Here is a 23,885-nt window from a genome sequence, read left to right as displayed (position 1 = left end):
CACTTCCACAAGCTACTAAACATATATAAATATGATAAATAAAAATAAATTAGACTAAAATTAATTAGATCAAATATGTTGCAGTGCACTGTCACAACCTATCAAAGCTAAATTATCGTTTTTCGATTATGATGTTTTCGTATTTGTGGCAGGCCAAAATCGTAATTGCGATTACAATACGATTAATTGCACAGCCCGAACACAGACACACACACACACACTTTTTGTCCAACACGCTAACACAGTTCTGTGTACTGTTATGTTCTTATGTTGAACATGAATTAATTTACTTTGTAAGTAATTATGGGACATATTTCTTCTTTCATAGCAATTTTCCTTCATACTTTCTTGCCGTGAAATAGGTCTTAAATTCTATTCAAAGTGGTCTTAAAAAGGTCTTAAAAAGTGTTAAATTTGAGTTGGCGAAACCTGCAGGAACCCTGAGTGTGATTCTGTGTAGTTTATTTCTGGCATCCCGTTGGGTTGGACGTCATCTGAACAGGACATCGCACTCAAGCTCACTGCTTGATATCGCGCAAAACTCCGTTTAGGCCGGTTGTTAAACAACATCGTTATGGGGAAATGCAAGTCTGCGTCCAAATGGTTGGAAGATAAGGAGGAAGGACAATCAATACTGTATATAGTCAATGTGATGTAAAGTGTGTCGTCAAGGTAACCGGTTATAACTCGAAGTGGCGATGAGATCTTAAAATGTATGGAAAGGGTCTTAAAAAAGGTGTTACATTTAACTTCAGGATTCCTGCATATACCCTGTGTAGTGAAGCTACAGCTTTAGGACTTGTCTTAAATCCCGCCACCAAAACGTAGAGTAGCTTCCCTTCCTCCTTTTGCAAAAAAAGAGAGGAGGTGAGGAGATAGTTTTGGACCCGGGGAACAACAGCGATCACAGAAGAGCACAAATCGATAGGAAGCCATCGTGTCAGCCCCCTCCCACGCCTCGCAAAGCTGGAAATAACTGTGCTCAGAGGCTGAAGAGGCTCCCAGCTGCTGATAGGGGTGCTGACGGTGAATCACTGCAACCACTGCATGACTTCAACTCTGTGTGAAGGGACTGGAAATACAAATATGAAGTGGGAAGGAATGTTAGAAATCCTTTATCCGTCCCACAGCGGGGAATTTAACAGTGTTACAGCAAAGGGACGGTGCAGATGAAATTAGTAATTAATATTAAATAAAGAGGAAATATCACAGAAATTAAATATAAATCCAGTAAGTAAACATCCAAGGTACAAATGTGTGTGAGTGAACATAAGTGTTGGAAGTAGTACATTACCAATTGAAAAAGTCCTAGTTTAGTGATTTTCTTTTTCAATATGTCTTTCCAAAACGATGTTGTTACTGGGTAAACAAACCAGATGAGTTATAGTTGGTGATGAACATTAATCGATAGGGTGTAATACCAGAAACATCATGTGTTTTCATAGAAACCTTAATCGTTAAATCTAACCAGAGGATAATTAGTTATCAATCAATCACACTTTGTTTATAAAGCACAATTTCAATGTAACACAATGTGCTTCACAAAACCATGCCAACACTCCTCCCAATCCAAAGTCATAGCAACGCATACAAATAAATAAAGCGCTTTATAGCAACATAACTCAATGTCTCCAAACAGAGGACCAAATAAAACACGACTATCAAATTCATTAAAACTAAAACGGCGGGTCTTGAGTTAGCTCTTAAAATGAACACTCAGTAATGTTCAGAGTTGAATTCATCCAGTTTTTTTCCCATCTTTCGTCAAAGATATGAACAAAATGTCTAATTCTTAACATTTTTTCCATTTCATATATTTAATTCACAAGATCCTTCCATTTTGAGTTTGTATAGTTATCATTTGTTTAAATATTGCTACTTTTATTACTAGCAATAAGTGGGAATCTGTGTTCTAGTTCTAGTAGTGATTCATGTCGTATTCCTGTTATTAAACGGGGCAGATACTTGATGCAGGATTCCCTCCGGCTGAGACTGGTGTATAGTAACAACATGTGGCGTTATGCTTCCTCTGTGTGCAGTTTACAGAGCTGCAACAAGGCTGCCTTTCATACACCATCGCCTTTAGGCCTGCTTCCTCCTCTTTTAATTGGCTTTTGAAGTCACAGAAAATGTCATTTCACTTCAGCGTAGTGGAGCTTATCGTACAAAATAAGTCACTTATTCTCGCTATAGAAATAAAAACCAGGAGGTTGTCTGATGTGAAGGAGTTTTGTTTTAAGGATGGCTCTTGTGCTCGACTTCCTTAAATGTTTTACTGTCTTGCTTTTTAATCAAACTGGGTGAATCTTTCTGGAATAGAGACTCAAAACTTAACTTGTGATTTATTCACTTTTATTTATTAGTTTCTCTCCCCGCGCCTTTTATTAAATGTTATGTCTAGCAGCATTTTTAGCACTAAAAGCCTCAAACAAAAAATGATGTTGACATTAAAACTAGTTTGTCCAAGAATCTGAATCAGAATCAGAATACCTTTATTAGTCCCACGGAGGGGAAATGTGCGTAGTTACAGCAGGAAAAAGAGCCACAGCTTAATGTATTATGTTAAATGTGACATGCTTTAAAAAAAAAATATATATATATAATAATAAAGTTACATAATTTCAAAAAAATACACATCCTGGAGCAGTTCTTAGGATTTAGCAGCCAGGTATATATTGCAGTTATTAACGGCATCTATATATATTGCACATCTAGCACATATTGCACATAGGTGGTTGGTATTTAACAGCAAGTTACACAATTTACAACATTCACACCTTGTAACAGTTCTAAGGATTTAGCAACCAGGTATATATTACACAGTTATTAACGGTATTTATATATTGCACATAGTGTAGTTTGTTGGTATTTAGCAGCAAGGGGTGATATAGTCTGTGTTGTGGTGCATCGCTCTGTGTCTCCTACTTTTACAATAAAACCGATTAATCAAGGCTTACAAGCTCACGTTTCATTTTCCTCTATTTTTGTATTTTTTCAACTTGATTTTTCCTAATCTTAAATATTCCGTTTTTTCCTTCAACCACTCCCCCGATGTTTCTCCGTTGGTCCTCTCATATCCCTCACATTTAGCACCTTTTTACATGCACTTCTAAACCAGAGCATATTTCTTATCACTTACCATCTCTAGCTTGAACTCTCCTGCTCACACACTGCAGAGAAAAGAGGGAAGATGGCATTGTTTGCACACACACACACACAAACACACACACACACACACACACACACACACACGCGCTGTTCTTCTTTCTTCTGTTTTAAATATTCTCTGTGCAAAAAGATGCGTTTGTCTTGAACTATGCTAGTCTCATTATAATGTGAAAGCAGCAGTAATTGTTAGACCACGCTGGCCTTGAAACGTATGATTGGCCATCACTGGATACGAAGCTTTGGAAGATAAATGCCTCTTTAATGCACTGAGAATTAGTTTTAACTTAAAAATGTCTGTCTTTGGATCCTGGGATTCTGTTTTTGAAATGCATGCTTACATATGTGCTACTACTGTGATCCTGAGTTGAAACAATACAGATCTAGAGATGTATAGTTTCAGAGCTAATTGTCTCTTTCCTTTGATTCTTTCTGCCCCTTGTCTGGTGGCCCTGCCTCTCTTCATGTCCTCATCAGGATGGTGGATGTGGGGGGTCAGAGGTCAGAGAGGAGGAAGTGGATTCACTGCTTTGAGAACGTCACCTCCATCATGTTTCTGGTGGCGCTCAGCGAGTACGACCAAGTCCTGGTGGAGTCCGACAACGAGGTGAGACACACGTAGAAAGAGTTATTGTTTACAAATGGTTTGAGTGCATTCACAAAATGTTACCAAACTTTGAGGGGTCCGACAATTCTCCAAATCTCAGTTCCGGGTTTGTTTTGTGTTTGTGAGAACACAAAAATCTGTGTTTCATTATATCAACTACACTTAGGTAGATTCACTTAAACAATTTCCATAACATACATTCTAAAAATAAACAAACCAGTCTAAACATTACTGGTTGATATAGCCTAAATCATCTACTATGTCACTTTTATTAGTTTTTTGCAACATTTTCTTTAGTGCAATAAGCATAAAATCAACATGACTTTAGCAGAGCTGCCAACATACACGATTTTGGCGTAGCAGATACGATTTCCAGGCCCTAATTACGCCGCTACGCTTGACTTGAATATCCTACGCATTACCTAACAAATCGAAAAATGAATCGGTGAGCTGGCAGCCTCGTGCATGTGTTGACATCCAACCAGCACTAAAGCTCACATATAAGCCGTTTTATGATTCGTCCCTTGCGTTGGCAAAGAGCCAATAGGATCGGCTGTACTTCTTTTTTGTAATGCCCTCACTACTGTTACCAGGATGCTATGCTGTTTTGGCTCCCGCTGTTGATGAAGAATTCTATTCATGTAGACCAGTGCCGTGCGGTGAGGTTCGTAGCTGGCTTTCAGAGTCAGATAGGCCTATGTGAAAAATATGTGAAGTCAATAGAGTATATTAAAACATACCCGTACTTTTTGGACTATAAGCCGCGCCTTTTTTCCCATTTTTCGACGCTGCGGCTTATGTAACGGTGCGGCTAATCTATGGATTTTTACAGCTAACGGCCAACACCTTTAACTCTATGGGCTCTATGGCCGGTCCGCGGACCCCCACCTTTAAGCGGCGGGTTCCAGGAGGAAAAGCTGGAGGTCGGAAAAGAGTGAGACAGGTAGCGCGCAAAAGTAAAAGTGGAACCGAGAGTGGTACGAGAGACAGAACGAGAGCAAGACAGACAGACATTACGAGAGCGAGACAGTTTGTCCCCGTACCACTGGTTGAAAACCGCTGCTCTAGATCACTGCCGGTACGTGCGCTGGGAGCGCACCGTTTAATTTTGAAAGTTGAAAAGTTTGTGTGTCTGAAACACTATGTGATACAGTACAGTTTACACAGCACAGTACATGTTCTGTAGCTACTATTGCAATAAATGCTAACACTTGAATACGTTATGCAAATATGCAACTTGTTTGTTGAAATGTTAATAAATGGGAGCTTCCTCAAACAGCCATCTCTTTCCCGACAATCCCCTCTGTGCACGAACCCTTACATATGGTAATTAAACATTAAAACACCTGCGGCAGATTCATCGGGGTAAATCATTATGGTTACATACTGTTACATATATATATCGGGGTAAAACCATCAAGCATCTTTGTAACAGAGCAGGGAGGCATTATACAGGAGGGGATATTTCCTCACTAGCATCTTTGTTACAGAGCAGGGAGGCATTATACAGGAGGTGCTAATTTCTCACTAGCTCCGCTAGCCTTTCTCTTAAATTCAACGGCGCGTGCCGTCTAACATAGACAATCACACTGTGACTGGTCGATCGAGTTATCTTCTGTCCCGTCGTATGAAACAAGCATTTTAGCTCAAGCAATGATCTCAGTAAATCGGGACGTGAAGTGATTAATGGAGTCTAGTGTCCAGGCTTTCGCACGCCCTCCTCATTGAGACAGAGATAGCCTACTGTTTGCCTCCCCTCTGCTTTTTCACCGCGGGTTTATGTCAGATCAGCAAGACTACAACACATAGGCCTACCTAAAATACATTACCTACTCAATGGATAGAAAGGACATAATACGAGTGTCTACAAACATTTCACAGACAATGAGAGAAAAAGGCATGCGTTTAATCCAGTTTGTGAGGGATTGCTCAATCTGACGTGAGGCGCCGCTCTTTGCTGCCTTACCCCGCTTGTCTCCTCTCTGTTTGAACCATAGACTGGTTTGAACAGGTCACGAGCAAATTCAGCTATTTTGGTTATAAAATTATTTAAGATAATTGGAATCATACAAAAATTACATTTATAGCACAGATAAGTAGAAAATATTAATATCTGTTTTATTTCATTATATAATTTAACATATGTGTTGTGTTTTTATTATCTTAATTTCTAATGGACCAATGATAATTCGTGAATACACTATGCCCGCGAAATCGCGGAGCGAGCTGTCAGTTGAAGTCTATCAAAAATGGATGGTGAACGTACTTGTCCTCCGCCGAAAAAGCGGCGAATTTCTGAACAGCGCTTCAAGCTAGAATATAACGCAGAATGGCCGACCATCACCCGGTCGAAGCTGGACGACTTCCACGCTTACTGTATGTTGTGTAAGGCAGATTTTAGCGTGAGGCATGGGGGCCGACACGACGTTGAAAAGCACACCAGGACTGCTAAACACACGTCATACAAGGCGGCAGTGGAAGCTACAAGGCCCATCGCGGGCTTCTTTACGGTTGACAGTGACACCAGTGTCATAAATGCCGAAGTGCTCGCTGTGGACTTTCTGGTGGAACACAACATCCCGATCGCGGTGGCCGACCACATCGGGCCACTGGTGAAAAAGATGTTTCCGGACTCGAAAATCGCTGGTAAGGCTCAAATGACAAATAGCCTCAATTCATCTCAAGCATTCATAGGCATAGATTTATATCTGTATACTGTCACAATACACTCTACAATCTGTACAGACTAGCCTATATAAAACAGTTACAGTACTGCCCTGGTTGATAATCTGATTTAAATCTTGCAAATTAATGATTGCTAATTTATACTGATACTGTATCATTCTGATAAACATTTTTCATTTTATGTAAAGGTGAAAAAGAAATAGCCTAGGCCAACTTACTCTACAGAGGATTAATATCATGATTGTAATTCTGCAATTCTGTGTAATCTAGAGTATAATCATGATAATACAATTCAATATTTTTGTGATTGCAATTGCAGGAAAGTATGGGTCTGGTCGCACAAAGAGCAGCGCCATTGTTGGAGCCCTTGCCAAGGAGGATGCGTCTGTGATCACGGAGGCAATGAGGACAGCTCCATACTCCCTAGCCACGGATGGGAGCACTGACTATGGAGACTGTAAGCTGTATCCTCTTGTTGTGAAGTACTTTGATCGAGGACTTGGGCGTGTTCTGACAGTACTGCTATCTTTGCCAGAGTGTCATGAGGCATCTACTGGGCAGAACATATTCAAACTCATTGACAATGAACTTGAGAAACGTAGCATATCCTGGGACAACTGCATGAGTTTTGGGGCAGATAATGCCATGGTGATGCAGGGACTCAAAGCTGGCACGGCAGGCTACATCAACAAAAAAAACAGTGCAGTATATGTGCTGGGATGCCCGTGCCATCTAATTCATCTAGCTGCAGAAAAAGCTGCTGCTCAGCTTCCAGTGTCCATTGAAGAGCTGCTGGTGGACATATACTTCTACCTAGACAAATCCAGCAAGAGGAAACAGGGACTGAAGAAATTTCAGGATCTGTGTGGAGTGGAAATGAGAAAGATTGTTAAACATGTAAGTACGAGGTGGCTCTCTTTAGATAAATGCATCGCCAGGTTGTTGCAGCAGTGGCCTGCATTGCTGCAATACTTTGAGTCAGAACAGTCTGGGCACAGCAGCAAGAACAAATCCACGCAGAGCAGCAGCAAGGACAAGACCACGCAGAGCAGCAGCAAGGACAAGACCACTCACAGTGTTAGCAAGGACAAGTCCACGCAGAGCAGCAGCAAGGACAAGTCCACCCACAGTGTTAGCAAGGACACATCAACCCACAGTAACGGCAGCAAGGACAATTCTCAGTTTGATTTGGCAGGCTATCTCTTTCGCCAACAAAACCTAGCCAAATTCAGTCAGGGAAAGAAAACACCAGCAGCTGCAACCACACAGCCCAAGACTGCAACGGCAAAGCCCAACACATCTAGCGCTGCACCCACTCGGCCCAAGACATCTAGCACTGCACCCACTCAGCCCAAGACATCTAGCACTGCACCCACTCAGCCCAAGACATCTAGCACTGCACCCACTCAGCCCAAGACATCTAGCACTGCACCCACTCAGCCCAAGACATCTAGCACTGCACCCACTCAGCCCAAGACAGGGGCACAACAGAGAGTGCAGAGGGCATGTCAACATCTGCAGGACCCAACATTCCATCTTTACTGCTACTTTCTGAGTGCGGTCCTGCCGATATTTGATGAGGCCAACACTCTGCTGCAGCTAGACAAACCCTGCATACAAGTACTACACAGGACTTTGACCACACAGCTGAAGAATCTCTTGAACCGATTTGTGAAGCCTCAGGTGATTAATGCAGCTGCTAAGGTTCACCAGGTACCATTTAGGGAACCAAGCAACCAGAAGAGCAATGAGACCTTGTTCATTGGGCAAAACACCAGAGACTTCATAGCAGATCACCCTGAGCTTGAGGAGCTGCAGCTGGCCCAGGTCTTCAGCGCTGTGCGGGCATTCTACATGAAGGCTGTTGAGTACATGGTGAAGAAGTTTCCCTATGATGACCCAGTGTTACGGAATGCTTCTGTGGCTGACATGTCTGCACGGGACAGCGCAGAGTTCAATTCTGTGAGGTACTTCACAGGCAGATTCCCCTGCTTGAAGATGAATGCTGAGGAGATGGACAAGCTTGAGGGTCAATTCATGACCTACCAAACCGATGCTCTGCCAGAAAGCATCACCAGCTGTGACAGACCAGACACACAGTGGCACCTGATGAGTCAGCTGAAGGATGGAAATGGCCATCTCAAGTACCCTTTACTCTGCAAGGTAATGCTGGCTATCCTCTGCATCTTCCATTCCAATGCAGACTGCGAACGCATCTTCAGTCTTGTCACAAAAAACAGAACGGAGTTCAGACCTAGTATGGGAATGGAGACCCTGAGTAACCTCATTACCCACAAACAATTCATGGTGGCAAAGGGGTCTGTCTGCTACAAGCAGGCGTACTCCAAGACAACTCTTGCCAAGGCCAAGTCAGCAACCTATGACCATCTAAAGTGAGAGGTTGATCAGATGGTCATGTCACAGCCAAAGGTTCCCTTGAGTTGAACTCTGTTCTAAAAAAGGCTGTGTACAGGTTTTTCATGTGTTATTGTTCAGTATTGTTTCATGATGAATTCTGTTCGGTTAATAAAAATATTTTTTTGTGTATGTTGGTGTTTAATTGTGTGCAACAGTACAGGGAAAAGGAGAAATTATACACAAAAAATTTACTTTGCAGAAAAACATGTCCTAATATGACCTAGATTGCATCTCAGAGCATGTAAAGTCTCTGGCTTCTGATAAGATAAGATAAGATAACTTTTATTAATCCTGTAAGGGAATTGCACATGTTATAGCAGCAGGGTGATAGGAAAAGGAATAGGGAACTATATATACATACAATTTACAGTAAAATAGAAACAGTTGAATACAAAAGATAAATAGAAATAAGTAAAGTAAAAATGAAATAAGGGGGCATTCTGGGGGCTTCGGCGGACCTCGGACCCCCCGCCGGAAAAAAAATTGCCTTCCTCCGCTCGGCATGCTACTACTTTCTATAACACAATGTTGGCAGCTCTGCTTTAGGAATGCATTATTATTTTTTGACAACTCGGGCTTGATTGAAAGACTCCATTCACAGAAACAGTAATCTAACCTTGCTGATCGTTGCAAAACACTTTTTTTATTCAAGCTTGTAAGAAACTAAATAAAATTCATAAAACTGTTTAGCGTGTCTGTTTTAGCTGATGCGACACACCAGAAAAAGACCAGTAGTGTAAATAGCAACAGAGATTCTTGTCTACTGGCAATGTAAAAAGTGCTTATCGCCAATTTTTAGCATTTTTTGGCTCCTGGGGATAAACCAGCCAATATGCATATTGTTTTTATGAGTCACATTACAATTAGCTGCACTTTTATCCAAACTACATTACATTGCATTTAGCTGACGCTTTTATCCAAAGCGACTTACAATAAGTGCGTTCGACCAACAAAGTACAAACTTGAAACTAGCTACATTAAGTGCAATAGACCATAAAGATAGAAACTTACAAGAGAAGTAAACATGCTGGTTAATCAGGGTTAAATACTTACTCTGAAGGTGTCCAGAAACACGACTTCAAATGAAGGCTAATCTTTGCTGTGTAAATAGATTTTTAAATAAGCAACAGTTTGCTATCAAGTTCACCGTATCCATTTTCTAAGCTCATTATACGTCAATGTACTGTTCCCAGCTTTTAGGTGACATGTTAAAGAAGCTTTATTGGCATGACCATATAAAAAACCAGTATTGCAACAGCACATCGAACAATGTGGTATGTAACAACCATGCGAGACACAGCCTGAAACACACCCGCAGCCTGGGGGGGGGGGGGTGTGTGTGGGTGTGTGTGGGTGTGTGGGTGTGGGTGTGTGTGGGTGTCCTAGCATCACTATACTTGTGGGGACCTAAATCTGTTTACACAGTCACGTGTGGGGACTCGCTTCCCTTATGGGGACAAATTGGAGGTCCCCATGAGGGGAATCATTAATTTTAGGGTGAAGACTTGGTTAAGGTTAGGCATGTGTTTGTTAAGGTTAGGATAAGTCTCCAGGAAATGCATGCAAGTCAATGTAATGTCCCCTGAAGATATGTATACATGGTGTGTCCGTGGATTGGTCCAAACGTAATGGCTCCGCGGACGTTACGTCACTATACCCAAAATATGTCGCTATACCCAAGAAGTAAACAATGGAAAAAGAGAAATTCCCGACAAGGCGTTCTGGGGCAGCACAGACAGGTCTTTTCTGTGTTAGAGTTTTACTCGCTACAGGGTGTACTTTGAGAGTTTGTGACTCTGTAGACCGTTTACATGCGGAAAAAGCTACATAACACACAAGGGGACTGGTAATAACCAGAAAAGCATGACATGGGACAATTAAATTGTAAAGGCAATTTCCTCTTAGTCCCTCAGAAAAAACAGAAAGGCCTTCTATGTCTCTACTCCACAGATATGTAGTTTGTCTATGTGTGTTCCCTCAGAGAGAATTACGGCTAATAAAGCTAATGTGCTCGGCCCCTGCTTGCCCTCCGCTCCTCACAACAAACCCTTTCTCCGACCCGGTCATATGACGGCTGCATCTCATAATCCGGACCCAGCTGCCAGCCGCTCTCTATACACCGCCTCAATGTTTGTCCACTCTGATAACAGTGTGTTAATGCACACAAACTGTACTTTATCTGCACTGGGCCTGCGCAGGCGTGAGGCCTTATTGTACACACAGGCACAGAAATATGTTTTCATTTTAGCCGGTCGCTGCGTTATCTGCTTTTGATGCTTGTAATAAAGGACTGCATGGAGCTCGACAAAAAGCCAATGGGATTTTTTGTTGGATTTTGGATAATTGCAGAAATCGAGACAAACAAATATCTATGATACTTATTGTTTTATTCAGCAGGATAATCTCCAAATATTAACACCAACTTTAAGATGTTCAAATGCAATACAAAAAGGTAATGTTAGGCCATCAAAAACTACAGCAGGGTACATGACTTTGTCACCACTGCTAAGATAAACAGACCAATGTCACAGTGTTGATGTTAAGTACTGTCCTTTCGCTACTTCATAGCAACTGCCATTTTTGTATTACATGTAGCTTCACAAGTGTGTAATTTACTGACACGTTATGCTGTAGAACAACACATAAACATCTCTTAAGAGGCTTTTTTTGGCCTTGATTGGACTCACTTTGTAACCTGCTTCTATCGGCTATTGTTTCAACACATTATACACGATAAGCTACAGGTGGGAAATCTCTTAGTGGTTGACTAATCACAACGGAGCTGGCCAGCTAACCAATCAGAGCAGACTGGGCTCTGGTTTCAGACAGAGGGTGAAAAGAGGTGCTGCAGCACAGGCAGTATGAGAACAATAAAGAGCTTTTTGAACATTAAATAGACCCTCCAGAAAAACGCGGGCAAAAGTCCTTGATTATGCGATTAAACGCGGTGAAATTGCGGGAAGTTGCGAAATATGCGGGAAGTTGCGAAATATGCTAAAAATGCGGGGAAAAATAATAACAATTTTTTTAAATATTGAGCTGTCTTATTTATTCTCTCTCACACACAACCTGCCACTAACGTTAAACCCCTTTACTATTCAATTAAACACATTCAATGTTTATTTATTGTAAAAGCAATTGGGCTATTTTAATCTCACACACACACCCCCCCCCCCTCCCCCCCCAAAGTGGGTCGCCACCGTCGATTGTCTCTTATGCTCCAACACACAGTTGCACGGGGTGCAGAATAGTTTCCCCCCACTTTTTGCCCGGTCTTTAGTAGAAATGTTCGTCGGTAAATGGATTAGATTTTTTCATCTTGGTGTTTTCTCTATCGTGTGAGCTCCACACGTTCACTCTATACAGTGTTGTTTACATTCTGTGATGCGCGAGCTGATGACGTCACGACGAGTTAACTTTTTTTCTTCTCAACTTTGTGTGGAAAAATGCGGGGATTATGCGGCCTTTTAAAAATCTGCGCCATTTTACTGATTACGCGGTAAATTCTGCGATCGCAGAATCGCGTTTTTCTGGAGGGTCTAATTAAAGCATGGAAACGGTAGAAGCACAAAATACAAATATGAACCTGAAAACGAGGATTGTGTTAACAGCAGACCTTTTTTGATGTCTTCTAACTGAAAAAACAAACATCCAAAGAACCATTGTCTTCGAGTAAAGGGAAGTGCTCATTTGAGGGCTTTAGGACTCATTCCTGCACCACTGTGTCACACTGGTGCTGTAACTGAGCTCCGTTCCTGAATGTTAGAGAGCTGAGACGAAGGCTGTGCTGCGTTCAGGCGTCACTGTCTGCTCAGATTATCCGGTCGCGTTGACAGGCGAGACTTTGACCCTTCAGAGCAGTCCGAGCCTGACGAGATTGTTTTCAAACATCTGTGATTTCATCGGGTCAGGATCATATTAAGACTCGCCGAGACTAAACTGTGGGAGTGATGCTGGCAGCGACAGCAGTTCAGAAAGAGAAAGAAGACAGCAGCTCTCGTCTTTAAGTAGTTTACATAAGGAGGCTTCCAGATCCACTTTTTAGGATTGGTAGACTGTTTGCTTTGGGGGAATAAGTCTTAGTTTTGACATTTTTTGGTGTTACTCATCCGTTACTACAAAATACCCTGTATTCACCTTGAATGCTGCATTCAACTGAATGACATACAGCATAAATGCGTTACTATTAGCAACCAAATGTTTAGTGTTTTAAAAGCACTTTGATTAAAAAAAATCCTCCGAATACAACATTTAAGTCTCTTTGTTTTGAAACAGTTTTATACTTATGATCGTTAACTTCCTCCTCAGCTCCTCATAGTCATGGTTTGGGTAAAAATATTTGCCAAATAAGAGATAACGTACAATAAAGGGACAGTTAGAGATTCATTGAATTAAGAACGTTACTCTAATTTATATATTTTTTATAGATAACATGAAGCTATCATTATCAATTCTTTTAGCCAAGATGAGCTTGAAGTGAAACTCTGGAACTGAAGCAGTCTTGTGTTCGGAGTGTCTCCTAACCTTTTGTTTATGTTCCCTCTCCTCTCCACCCTCCCTGTCCCCTGTCAGAATCGTATGGAGGAGAGTAAAGCTCTGTTCAGGACCATCATCACATATCCGTGGTTCCAAAACTCCTCCGTCATCCTCTTCCTCAACAAGAAGGACCTGCTGGAGGAGAAGATCATGTACTCGCACCTGGTCGACTACTTCCCTGAGTTCGATGGTAAAACCAGATTCTTTCTGCTTTCAATCTTCTCTTAAATCAGATATACTTTATCACATTTCAGTCAGACAACTCACGTGTTTCTTTAATATGTTTATTAGAAGCAGCGTATAGTTGAGTTTGGCGTCTAGGCTCGGGCCTCATCACTCCACAGATATACATAACACGATGAGTGATGATTAAATAACTAACCCCCCGAGCCTACAGGTGGAAGCTGGGGTGGAAGCTGGGGTGGTGGTGGGGCAGGCAAGCAGCAGCGACGTAGAAGTAGCTGCAGCGATATCAGCAGCAAGCAAAGCATAGAGAGAGATCTGTCAGGTTAGATAGAGCGGCATATTAAGGAGACTCTGTTTGGTTGGTTGTAGAGTGGCAAGGGGCGTTATGTATGAATTAGGGCTGTACGATATTGAAAAAAAATGACATTGCGATATATTTTTTTCCCCTGCGGTATATATTGAGTTTTTTTTAACTCTATTTAACCGGATGAAGGATTTTAGTCACGGACGTTTGGATCAGTGTTAATTTCGTCAACGAAAACTATGACGAAAAATGTTCGTCAACGACCTTTTTTACATGACTAAGACGAGACGATGACGAGCTAAAAATAGATTCTTGATAACGAAAACTATGACGAAATGTATATTTAGTTTTCGTTGACGAGACGAGACGGGACTAAGGTGTTAATGGTGGACTATCAGACATTCAAAATGCAGGGTATTTTCCCCCAAGGGTCTGTCTTGTCTGTCAAAATGCATCTTACGTTTCTAACTTGCAATATCATTATTTCCGCTCTCTTTACTCCAGAAGAGCGATCTCCCTGTGTCTCTCTGTGTGCGGGGGGCGGGGCCTAACATGCACGCGGTAGCGGACACAGAGATCTGCCGGGGACGGAGCGTTCAGAGAGTATAGAGACACATTTTGACTAAAACGTTTTGAGTTTTCGTCGACTAAAACTACGAAGGATAGGAATGACTAAAATGTGACTAAAACTAATAACAATTTTCGTCTAAAGACTAAATCAAAAACAGCTGCCAAAATTAACACTGGTCTGGATCTTAACTGGTAGACTCATCATACCTTAAGTCATGATCTAACATGTCATGATAATGCATGTTGCTTACCCTCAAATAAGGGGGTTCATCTGTGAAGAAGAGAAGAACCTTTTTGTATCCAAAATAGTTCCAGATGGCAGATGTTGCTTTTCTTTTTGGAAGTAAATCTTCATTCTCGCCGGTATTGTCCTCCTGTGCCTCGCTCATTTTTTACCTGTGTTTTGATGGTCTGCAAACTAGCGGGGCGGGGCCTGCTGTGATCTGATCAAGAATGATTGTGATTGGTGGTCAGAGCCTGCATGTCACTCACTCAAGTACCCCTGACATGAGAGCCGTGCAAGTTTTTCCTTTTGTAGCAAGCAGCAAAATAATTGTAACATGACGTGTTTGAGTTAATGTACCTACTTAATATCGTACGTGCTAAAAATGAAAGAAAGAAAAAAAATATATTATAAAAAATTTATAAAATCGCACGTCCCTGCGATGCGAATATCGCGCATGCGCATATCACGGTTATCGCCATGACACGATATATCGTTCAGCCCTAGTATGAATGCAGCATAAGTGCTCGAGTTGACTGCCTGAACTAGCTCGCAGGCTTCGCCCCATTCATGTCACAGTGGCTCCATTTAAAAGTAAACTTAGAGAAGTTGGAGTACAAATGTGGACATTATGCTAAAATATATACAATAAATACATTAGTGTTTTTATAGTGATGCTGAAAATGGGCGCTGTGGTTAAGTTTTTAATGCTGAAAGGCATAAGAACATTGCTTGAAAAGTACAGTTTAAAGCAGTATTAATAGCAAAAGTGATGTGAGTGGAGCATACTTGAATAATTATTGCACATTATATTAGAAGCGTAGTCAGTGTTGCATAGTTTAGATATAATTTATGTATAGAATTGATTAGACTTCTTTAATAAATGCATACTTGTTATATGGTGTCCCTGAATGGTTGTGTAGTGCAGGAGTGTGTTCGCTGAGCTTCAGCAGTGAATTTAATTCCAGCATTTATTTCATGAATTATCCAAACAGGGCAGGAGTTCAGCCTTCGGTCAGGGTCTGTCAGTAATGCTGTGGATGTCTTTTAGCCTTTACCATAATGTAAACCAAACCAGTTACTTACACACAGAAACCTTTCATGTGTATCTCTGATTGAACAGTGACACCCTATGGCTATAAGGCTGTACTGCAATGCAAACTGAACTTGTAGTAGTTTATCTGTGTATGATCAAATATAACAAAAGAAAGAAAGACAGTTACACAAGCTACAGGTGAGTATTTGTTCTACCTCTAAAAGAGGAGACAGTGGAAGAAAAAGATACATTGAAAAAAACATAACAAATATTTGGTAAATACAAACAAAGTATAATTTAAAAAAAGAAGGTAATAAACTGAGAGATTAATGTCGCATTCGCACCTAATAGCCCGCTTCCCTGGTGCGCACCAGACGACAGTTTGTTTCATTTTTCAGAAGGTTTTTTTGCGTTCAAACGGTCAAAATTCAATCGGACTATAAACTTTAAACACAAGTCTGTTTGTAATTTGTACCCCTGTAATTATGTTGTATGATGTCCTTTTTGTTTTCTGTTGTTTTTATGTGTAACCGATGTGCTGCAGGTCTCCTTTGAAAAAAACATTGTTGATCTCAATGGGATTTTACCTGGCTAAATAAAGGCTACAAACAAACAAGTCATGTGCTCGGAAACGCTGTTCAACAATTGGTCAGACATTACGGGGGTAAAAACGCAAATCCCGGAGCCTCCGCCATGGAGCGTCGGCAGGTTATTCTCATGCTGCTGTTAATCTGGAGAGCATATCAACAGCAACGGCGCATATGGTTATATAATCAGACAACGTGCGATACAAAACATTATGACACATATAATGAGACGTTCTGCAGTAAGGAGGGGGTTTCACCGACGGCAGGTGGCTCTGACTTTTATGTATAGTTTTTAGTTTGATAGTTGTTTTTACTTTATTCTGAAGACACCCGCGTTTTTGTGACACGTAAATACTAAGCTAACTATGTTTTGGTGCGGACTGCGTTCACACCAGCGATGAACCGCTCCAGAGTTGACTAGCAAGCGGTCCGAGACCACCTGTTTTAGGCGAACCAGAGTCCGGTTGTTCAGTTCACTTCAGAGGTCTCGGACTGTGTTCACACCGACCCAAACGAACCGCACCAAGCGGCTAAACGCACCAGGGTTCGATTCAACCGGACTAAACAAGGCTGGTGTGAATGTGACCTAAAATAAACAAAACATTTACATTTACAATTTTTAGAAAATACACAAATAATTGGTAAGTTACTGTGAAAAATATGTCCAGTATATCTGATTAGACTTGGAAGCATTGTTTAGAAATGTGCCAAATTGTCAGAGGAATGTGCAAAGGTCCACAGTACAGGGGTAAGGGAGAGTTTGTTGTCGACAGAGACAGAGAAAATGTTTATGATCTTAACACTGTTAGAGTAGAGCAGGCAAACTGTCGCCTATAACTGGACCTCTAACATATGAATGATGTGGCTCAGGCTAGTTCTGTTAAAGTGACTTTATAATATATTCTAAATGAATAAATCCTATTGTTGTTATATTTACTCCTCTCTGTCCTCTCCTGTGTTTCACTTGTATTGCTGTTGCTGCTCTGACACCTGCATTTCCTTCAGGATTAATAAAGTTGTATCTTATCTTATTATGCTGACGTGCCGCTCACTAGAAGCTAAAAACAATGCCCCGTCTCCTCCTCCAGGTCCTCAGCGGGACGCCCAGGCGGGCCGGGAGTTCATCCTGAAGATGTTTGTGGACTTGAACCCCGACAGCGACAAGATCATCTACTCCCACTTCACCTGCGCCACCGACACGGAGAACATCCGCTTCGTCTTCGCCGCCGTCAAAGACACCATCCTGCAGCTCAACCTCAAAGAATACAACCTGGTGTGAGGAGAGAGGGAGAGCGAAAGAGAGAGAGGAGAGAGAGAGAGAGAGAGTGACCTGCAGCCCCCCCCCCACATACACAATGCAGAGTCCACTTCTACAGACACACACATCTGCATGAAACACACTTCACTCTTAGCAGACCAACACTACATATGTCCTGTCCTTACTTTCACATTTTTGTATCTGTGTTGTGGTTCCGCTTTTACAAAACCCAAATACAACTCTCCCATTTGTCCCCTTTTCTAGGGGTTCTCCTGGACACGGCTCACACTATTTCTTTTACACTACATTATCACCAGTGCTTGTGTGTCGCAGGTGGGTCGAGGCTTCTCTGGGTAGATTTGATGGGAAAAGGGCTCTCTCCCCTTGTTCTTATTTAACCCGTGCATGTTATACACTACAGAGGAGGGCCGGCTGCAGACCCCGGGTAACTAATTACGATGATAGGAATATATCATCACGCAGTGCGGGGGGGGCAGTGAGGTACTCGCTTTTCCCGGGTCTTGTTTTCTTTCCTTTTTTGCCCCAAATCAGAGCACAGAAGCTCTGTTGAATGTAAATAAAGTTGTCATGCTGCTCACACAGAGTGAGGGCTGCACAGAGACGATTCTCTGTACACTTTTTCAGCTTCTTCTTAGCGATCATATATCTGCTTTTTCTGCAATTCCATTTAAATTGAAGATGACTACTCGAAGATATACTCCATTCCCCTCGTTTCAAACATGCATTACGACACACAGAATTAAGAGACAACACTACTGGCTTTCACATACTGTATATCATCATCACATTGACAAATTACAAACACCTCCTTTTTGTTTCTGTAAATATATTTGCCAGTATCCCGTTGGTCCTTTACGCGGCTCAGATGCTAACACAATTTGGAAACTGGTATTGCCAAAATGAAGTGCTTGAATAATGAATATGTAGATGGCATAACGGCTCACTTTGTGTGGCATTTTTTTACGTCGACTGTTGTCTGAATCACAAATGTATTAGTACTGTAATTTATTTTCTATGTTCCCTTTTTTGAAGGTGAGAATAATCTTCCTGTGCACAACGAGCGAGTGATGACACCAGATTGGAGCAGTGCAATAGTCTGTTGTCGAGGAGACGACGCGCTGACACTTAGCTTAAATCACCAGTTGGTCTTGATAATGCTTTTTCTCCCGAATCAACTCTTTCTTTTGCCATATTATTCAGCCAACATTTGATAACGGATAGCAAGAGAGTAAATAGTTCTTTTTTTTTGTACGTCTAATTTATCAGATCTAAGTGTTGTCGGTACAGTCAGTGAGACTTCCTCCCTAGTTTCAGCTTTTTCCAACCAAGGAGACGGGAGGAGATTTTATACTGCTGTAAAAAAAAACGATTTTATGGACAAGTGTTCTATCTTTATAACGATACTTCATATATTCAGTTGTTGCAGTTCTGTTTTGAAACGCTTGACAATGGGGAAAAGAAAACACTGTTTCCATGTCGGGCTTGTGCTTTATGCAAATAGGAAAAAGAAAGATTAAAAACGTAGTGGTTGGATATTTACTGTCGAAGATGCTTGCTTTTGTTTTTTGGTAATTCTTACGGATATGTGTTTTGGCTTATTGGTTCCAATCCCATGTTGTGTCTCTTGCCTGGTCGTTGTTCTAATATTTCCATTCAGCTGTTAGATGGCTATGTTTTGTCTTCACGATGTAATTCAGGTAAGTTTTCATAACTTTTTCATCACAAGGGCTACTACTAGCAGCTTTGGTAGAAATGAAAGGACTCTTATGGACGGCATAGAGCAAAAGGTGCAATTAATTAATTAACGAGGGGGCTTTAAATCAAGAGTGTGTTCAGGTTCATTGAAGGAGAGTGTGGGGGGTGGGGGGGGGGGGGGTGCAGCAGTCCTTTATTTGCTATCTTCAGGCCTATCTAGAGGAGAAGAAGTAGGGTTTCCCAAGGTGCAATAGCACATTTTATAGCGTCATGCCGAATCTAACCATCCTCTTACACTTACATGGATTATGTGCTGATTTTCTTGGCTTTCTAATATTTTTCCACTATGTGGCATGTCTTCTAATTTCTAGTGTTTCGCATTGGTTGAAGGGCAGTGGGTTTTTTTTGGATTACAGATCCATCCGTACCCTCCCTCTCTGTATCTTAAATTGTTTGCCAAAAGGTTTACAAATTAATATAAATCGTATTTTCAACCAAAAGGTAGTATGATCTGAAAAGTTCTAGAGACATTCACTCGCCCTGTGTATTGCTTAGGATTTGTAGTCCCGTGCACCCAGTGAGAGGGATCTTCTCTGGTGCACATGTGTAAATTATGTTGTTAAATCTTTCTCAGACACATTAATGAAGAAGGGATGTTTATGCTAAGTGCCATTCTATGAGTTGAAAAAAAATGTTGGAGAGGTTTCTGACTTTGACGTGAATTTCTGATGAGATCTTGTTTTTCCATCTTGTATTTGTAGTGGGTTAATCTTCGGTGCTTCAGCCGACATTTAAACGCCTTCTAGTCCAGGTTGACGCTTCGTACACTTCCTCGCTGACAGTCATCCTGTGGGTGTCACTTTTGTTTGAAATGAAGAGCTTGTGCATGTTTGTCAGTGGATTAAACCAGCTGAGTTTGGAAAGGAGTATTGTGTTTTGCTTCACTGCTGGGAGGACGTGCGTGCGTGTGTGTGTGTTTGTGTGTGTGCGTGCGTGTGTGTGTGTGTGTGTGTGTGTTGCAACAAATGGATTTGAATGGACTGCTATGAGAGCGATTAACAAAGTGAAGGTGACCACTACGGGGACCAGTGTTGGCAGGATGTCGTACTCTTTTAAAAAAAACCTTGTTGCATCAGTTTTAATAACCTTAAGGACAGACAAAGACAAACGTCACATTTTTACTCGACCAGTGATACGAGCAGAGCTGGGTCGTTAATTTGAAATCCTTTCCATTGACTTCCACTGATTTGCTTTAATCTGCATTAATTCAGCAAACTTTAATCATTATTTAGCAACGAGATAACTATTTTGATAATTGAGGAGTCTGTTGGAGTTGTTTTTTTACACAAAAAGTCTTAAATGTTAACATCTTGTGATTTATTTACTTCTCTATGACGTAACATTTGAATTTGTTTGAGTTGTGGATAAAGCAAAACATTTGAGGAGGTAATCGCAGGCATCAGGAAACATTTTTCGCCCTTTTCTGACATTTAAAAAAACAAAACAACTAATTGATTAATCGAGGGAAATAAAAATGATCTCTAGTTGCATCCCGGTTGTGTGTTATTTAGAAGGTTTTTATGAAATGTAAGTAGTACACAGAGTGCCAAACAACATCCGACACAGAAAAGATGCGAAATATTCCTAATTGACTTTTACCTTTTTGGTGTCTTTTCTTTTCCAAATGAAGCTTGTGTGTTAAGCCTCAGTATTACTGTATTTATTGAAAGACTTGCCATGTGAAGGTACTGAAATGACCATTATGTAATATGTTGGTGGTTGTAATCGGTAGAATGAATACTGTGTTTACATGTCCGCCATTCTCCGCTCTCTTTCCCCGATTTACTTTATTGGACTGTGTATCTTTCCCCGGGTCGAAGGCACTGAAGCTGCACCGCTGCATTCATGCAACTTAGACGTCCGTTAAAGCACTCGTTGGTACTCCGAGGTGTGCGTGTGTGCGTGTGTGTGTATGTATGTGTACACTTTTGATGGCTATTGCTTAAGCTTGAGATCCATTCTGATTCGAGGGATGGACATACGGTGATATTAAAAAGCTATCTTTGCATCTTTTTGTTTCTTTTGTGAGGTCGACACACCTTAACACGTGTATTTAGGACCACTTAAGATGACAGACTTTTTTAAAAGAGTAAAACATAAACTTTGTGTAGTGGTGTACAAATTGAAAGTAATGTGTTTTTGTTTGATTTTTTTTTTTTCTTCTTTCTCTTTTCTTTTTTTTAAGTATACCAAATGTAAATTATGTACAATGAGTGTGCCAATCCCCTTTCTTTGTAAAGCCAGACTCTTGACAAGTGCCAATGTTGTGAAAAATCAAAGGGCCGGTGAATTTCCTGGTCCAGTTTTTAAAACAAATAAACACATGTGATTAATTAACAAACAAAAAAAAGGACAATTTTATTCTATATTTAAGATTAATGATGAACTGCTGTTTTTAAGATAAATGTCATTTTACTGCATGTGTTTGTCAGGTTGGGGGGGGGGGGGGGTGAGATACTGTATTCATGCAACGCCCTCATGAAAAAGGGTCTTTAATGGTTATTGATTTACAGTATTTTAGCCATATTTCTCTTTTGTATGTTTCATTTCAACCACTGTTGCCTGAACCTCATTCAAACATGAAAATGATTTTCATAGCCTTCTCCTTTAAATGTTTTAAATTGGAATAAAATATGTTCCTATACTCTCTTATTGCATCCTTGTACTTTATTATTTGCATTCTGTTTGTGTTGTGATTAAAGGATAATACCACTTTCAAACTATTCAAGTCTGATACCGAAAATAATATAATCCAATGGTTTAGTATTTCTTCTCTTAAAACCCTTGGATGCATAAGTGGGTCTTTTTGAGGTGGTTTTCTGGAAGTATCTTTGAAATTACATTTTTTTTATCATTTCATATTCCAGCTATTCCTCAAAAAACATGTTTTGGATATCATGCCATTCAAAATTTTTATTTACATTTTTGGAAATTGTAGTTTTTGTATTACTAGCCCAAGCTTCCATAAGTGGGTCAAAAATTACCCGCATGCATTTTCTATGGAATCCTATGGGAAAAAGTGTTTTTTCAAAATGTCAAATTTATAAATAGTGAAAAATAAAATATTTCTAGTGTGAACCAAAATATAATACTAAATATTATACAAGTGATTTTTCTTAACAAAAATGGCATAAAAACATTATTCTAATACGGGTCCTTTTTGACCCACTTATGGAAGAGTGTAGGGTCCAGTCTCTCATGCATCTAAGGGTTAAACAACTAAGGTATTAAACAATTATTTATATCAACGCTTTTTTTAAAATATTTTTATTTAACCATTATGGCGGACACCTTTTATTTGTGAAATGTTAGAAATGTTCAGAGACCTGGTGAGGGGAAATAGTAATTATTCAAACTTTTAAAATAAAATGTAAGTTGCAACTATTAGAAAAAGTGTATATCAGAGTATTAAAGTATAAAAATGTTATTTCCTTCACAGTAGTTATAAGGGCAAAGTTAGGAAATAAGGATACATGTTGAATTTAAAGCAGCCAGTCTATATGTGCCAGAATAAAACTGATTTAGTTATGAATATGATACTAATCTGTATTGATCTAGCAAAATAGAAACTTTTTGTTTTTTTTATGAGGTAAGACGGTATAACATCTTCACATAGTATGCAATGTTATACTAGTATGAGGTATAATATATAGGCCTAGTATAAGGTGCAATGAACTGATAGTAAAAGTTATAATGATGGAATAATATTTGTAATTAATATTAATTTAATATTTTTAGTGTGTAGCATTATGGACTGAGCTTCAACTGCATTTTGTCATGCAATATTGTGTATCTTAATAATACTTTTCGGTAAGGACTTAACCATATGAACCATTTTCAGCTTTAATATAATGAAATGTACTACTTTATTGTAATATACACGTTGTATTATACAGTTTATTTATATTAAGTACATCAATTACTTTTACTTCTCTCCAACTTTAATGTTTTGTTATTATAAAATGGAGCAACTGTAACGATAAAGTACCAATTCAGTCTTTCTGATTTTCAATTATACATGAAATCCTGAATAAATATGAATATGGGAGAATATATTAAAATGTGAATAGATAGAGACATGTAGAAATAGAGGGATTTGATGTGTACTTCCTGGGTTTTTTCGTGGACATATGTAGTCCTTATTTGTATTTATTATATATCATTATTAGTAGTATTAACATTAGTAGTATTATTAGTAGTAGTAGTTTCATCCCACAGGCCATACGACTGTTAAACACCTGACCTTTTGAAAGAACATACATAACATTCATCTGTTTGCAACTCACTATATATATATATATATATATATATATATATATATATATATATATATATATATATTAATATTCCAATTACTGTATACTATTCTGCACAGTGTCTATAATATTTTATTATTATCTATAATATTATATTTCTATTTTATTTACTTGTGCTATTTTATCTGTTTTATTGTGTTGCACTGTTGGAGGAGCCTGTGGCCTAATATTTTAATTGTCATAACTACACTACAGCTATGCACACATGACAATAAAAG

The 23,885-nt window shown here is 40.0% G+C and overlaps 2 protein-coding genes across 3 annotated transcripts in view; both read left to right on the top strand.

The window, feature by feature from the left end:
* The window catches only part of LOC307021176 (guanine nucleotide-binding protein subunit alpha-11), a 46,835-nt gene extending 24,835 nt beyond the window's left edge, over nt 1–22,000 (top strand). For both annotated transcript variants that reach the window (XM_079653033.1, XM_079653032.1), the window contains 3 exons: nt 3,643–3,772; nt 13,448–13,601; nt 17,406–22,000. In XM_079653033.1, coding sequence (XP_079509159.1) covers nt 3,643–3,772; nt 13,448–13,601; nt 17,406–17,596 — 475 coding nt within the window. In that variant the 3' untranslated portion in view covers nt 17,597–22,000. The remainder of the gene's footprint in view (nt 1–3,642; nt 3,773–13,447; nt 13,602–17,405) is intronic.
* On the top strand, nt 4,101–9,004 carry LOC307021168 (uncharacterized protein). The gene is made up of 2 exons (XM_079653018.1): nt 4,101–6,418; nt 6,777–9,004. The coding sequence occupies exons 1-2, from the start codon at nt 6,022–6,024 to the stop codon at nt 8,852–8,854; spliced, it is 2,475 nt and encodes an 824-aa protein (XP_079509144.1). The 5' UTR covers nt 4,101–6,021; the 3' UTR covers nt 8,855–9,004.
* Nucleotides 22,001–23,885: the final 1,885 nt, after the last annotated feature.

This window comes from Notothenia rossii (assembly GCF_949606895.1).
Source record: "Notothenia rossii genome assembly, chromosome: 1".
Classification (NCBI taxonomy): Eukaryota; Metazoa; Chordata; class Actinopteri; order Perciformes; family Nototheniidae; genus Notothenia; species Notothenia rossii.
The sequence above is the reverse complement of the archived record's forward strand: the minus strand, read 5'-3'. Positions and strand labels throughout refer to the sequence as shown.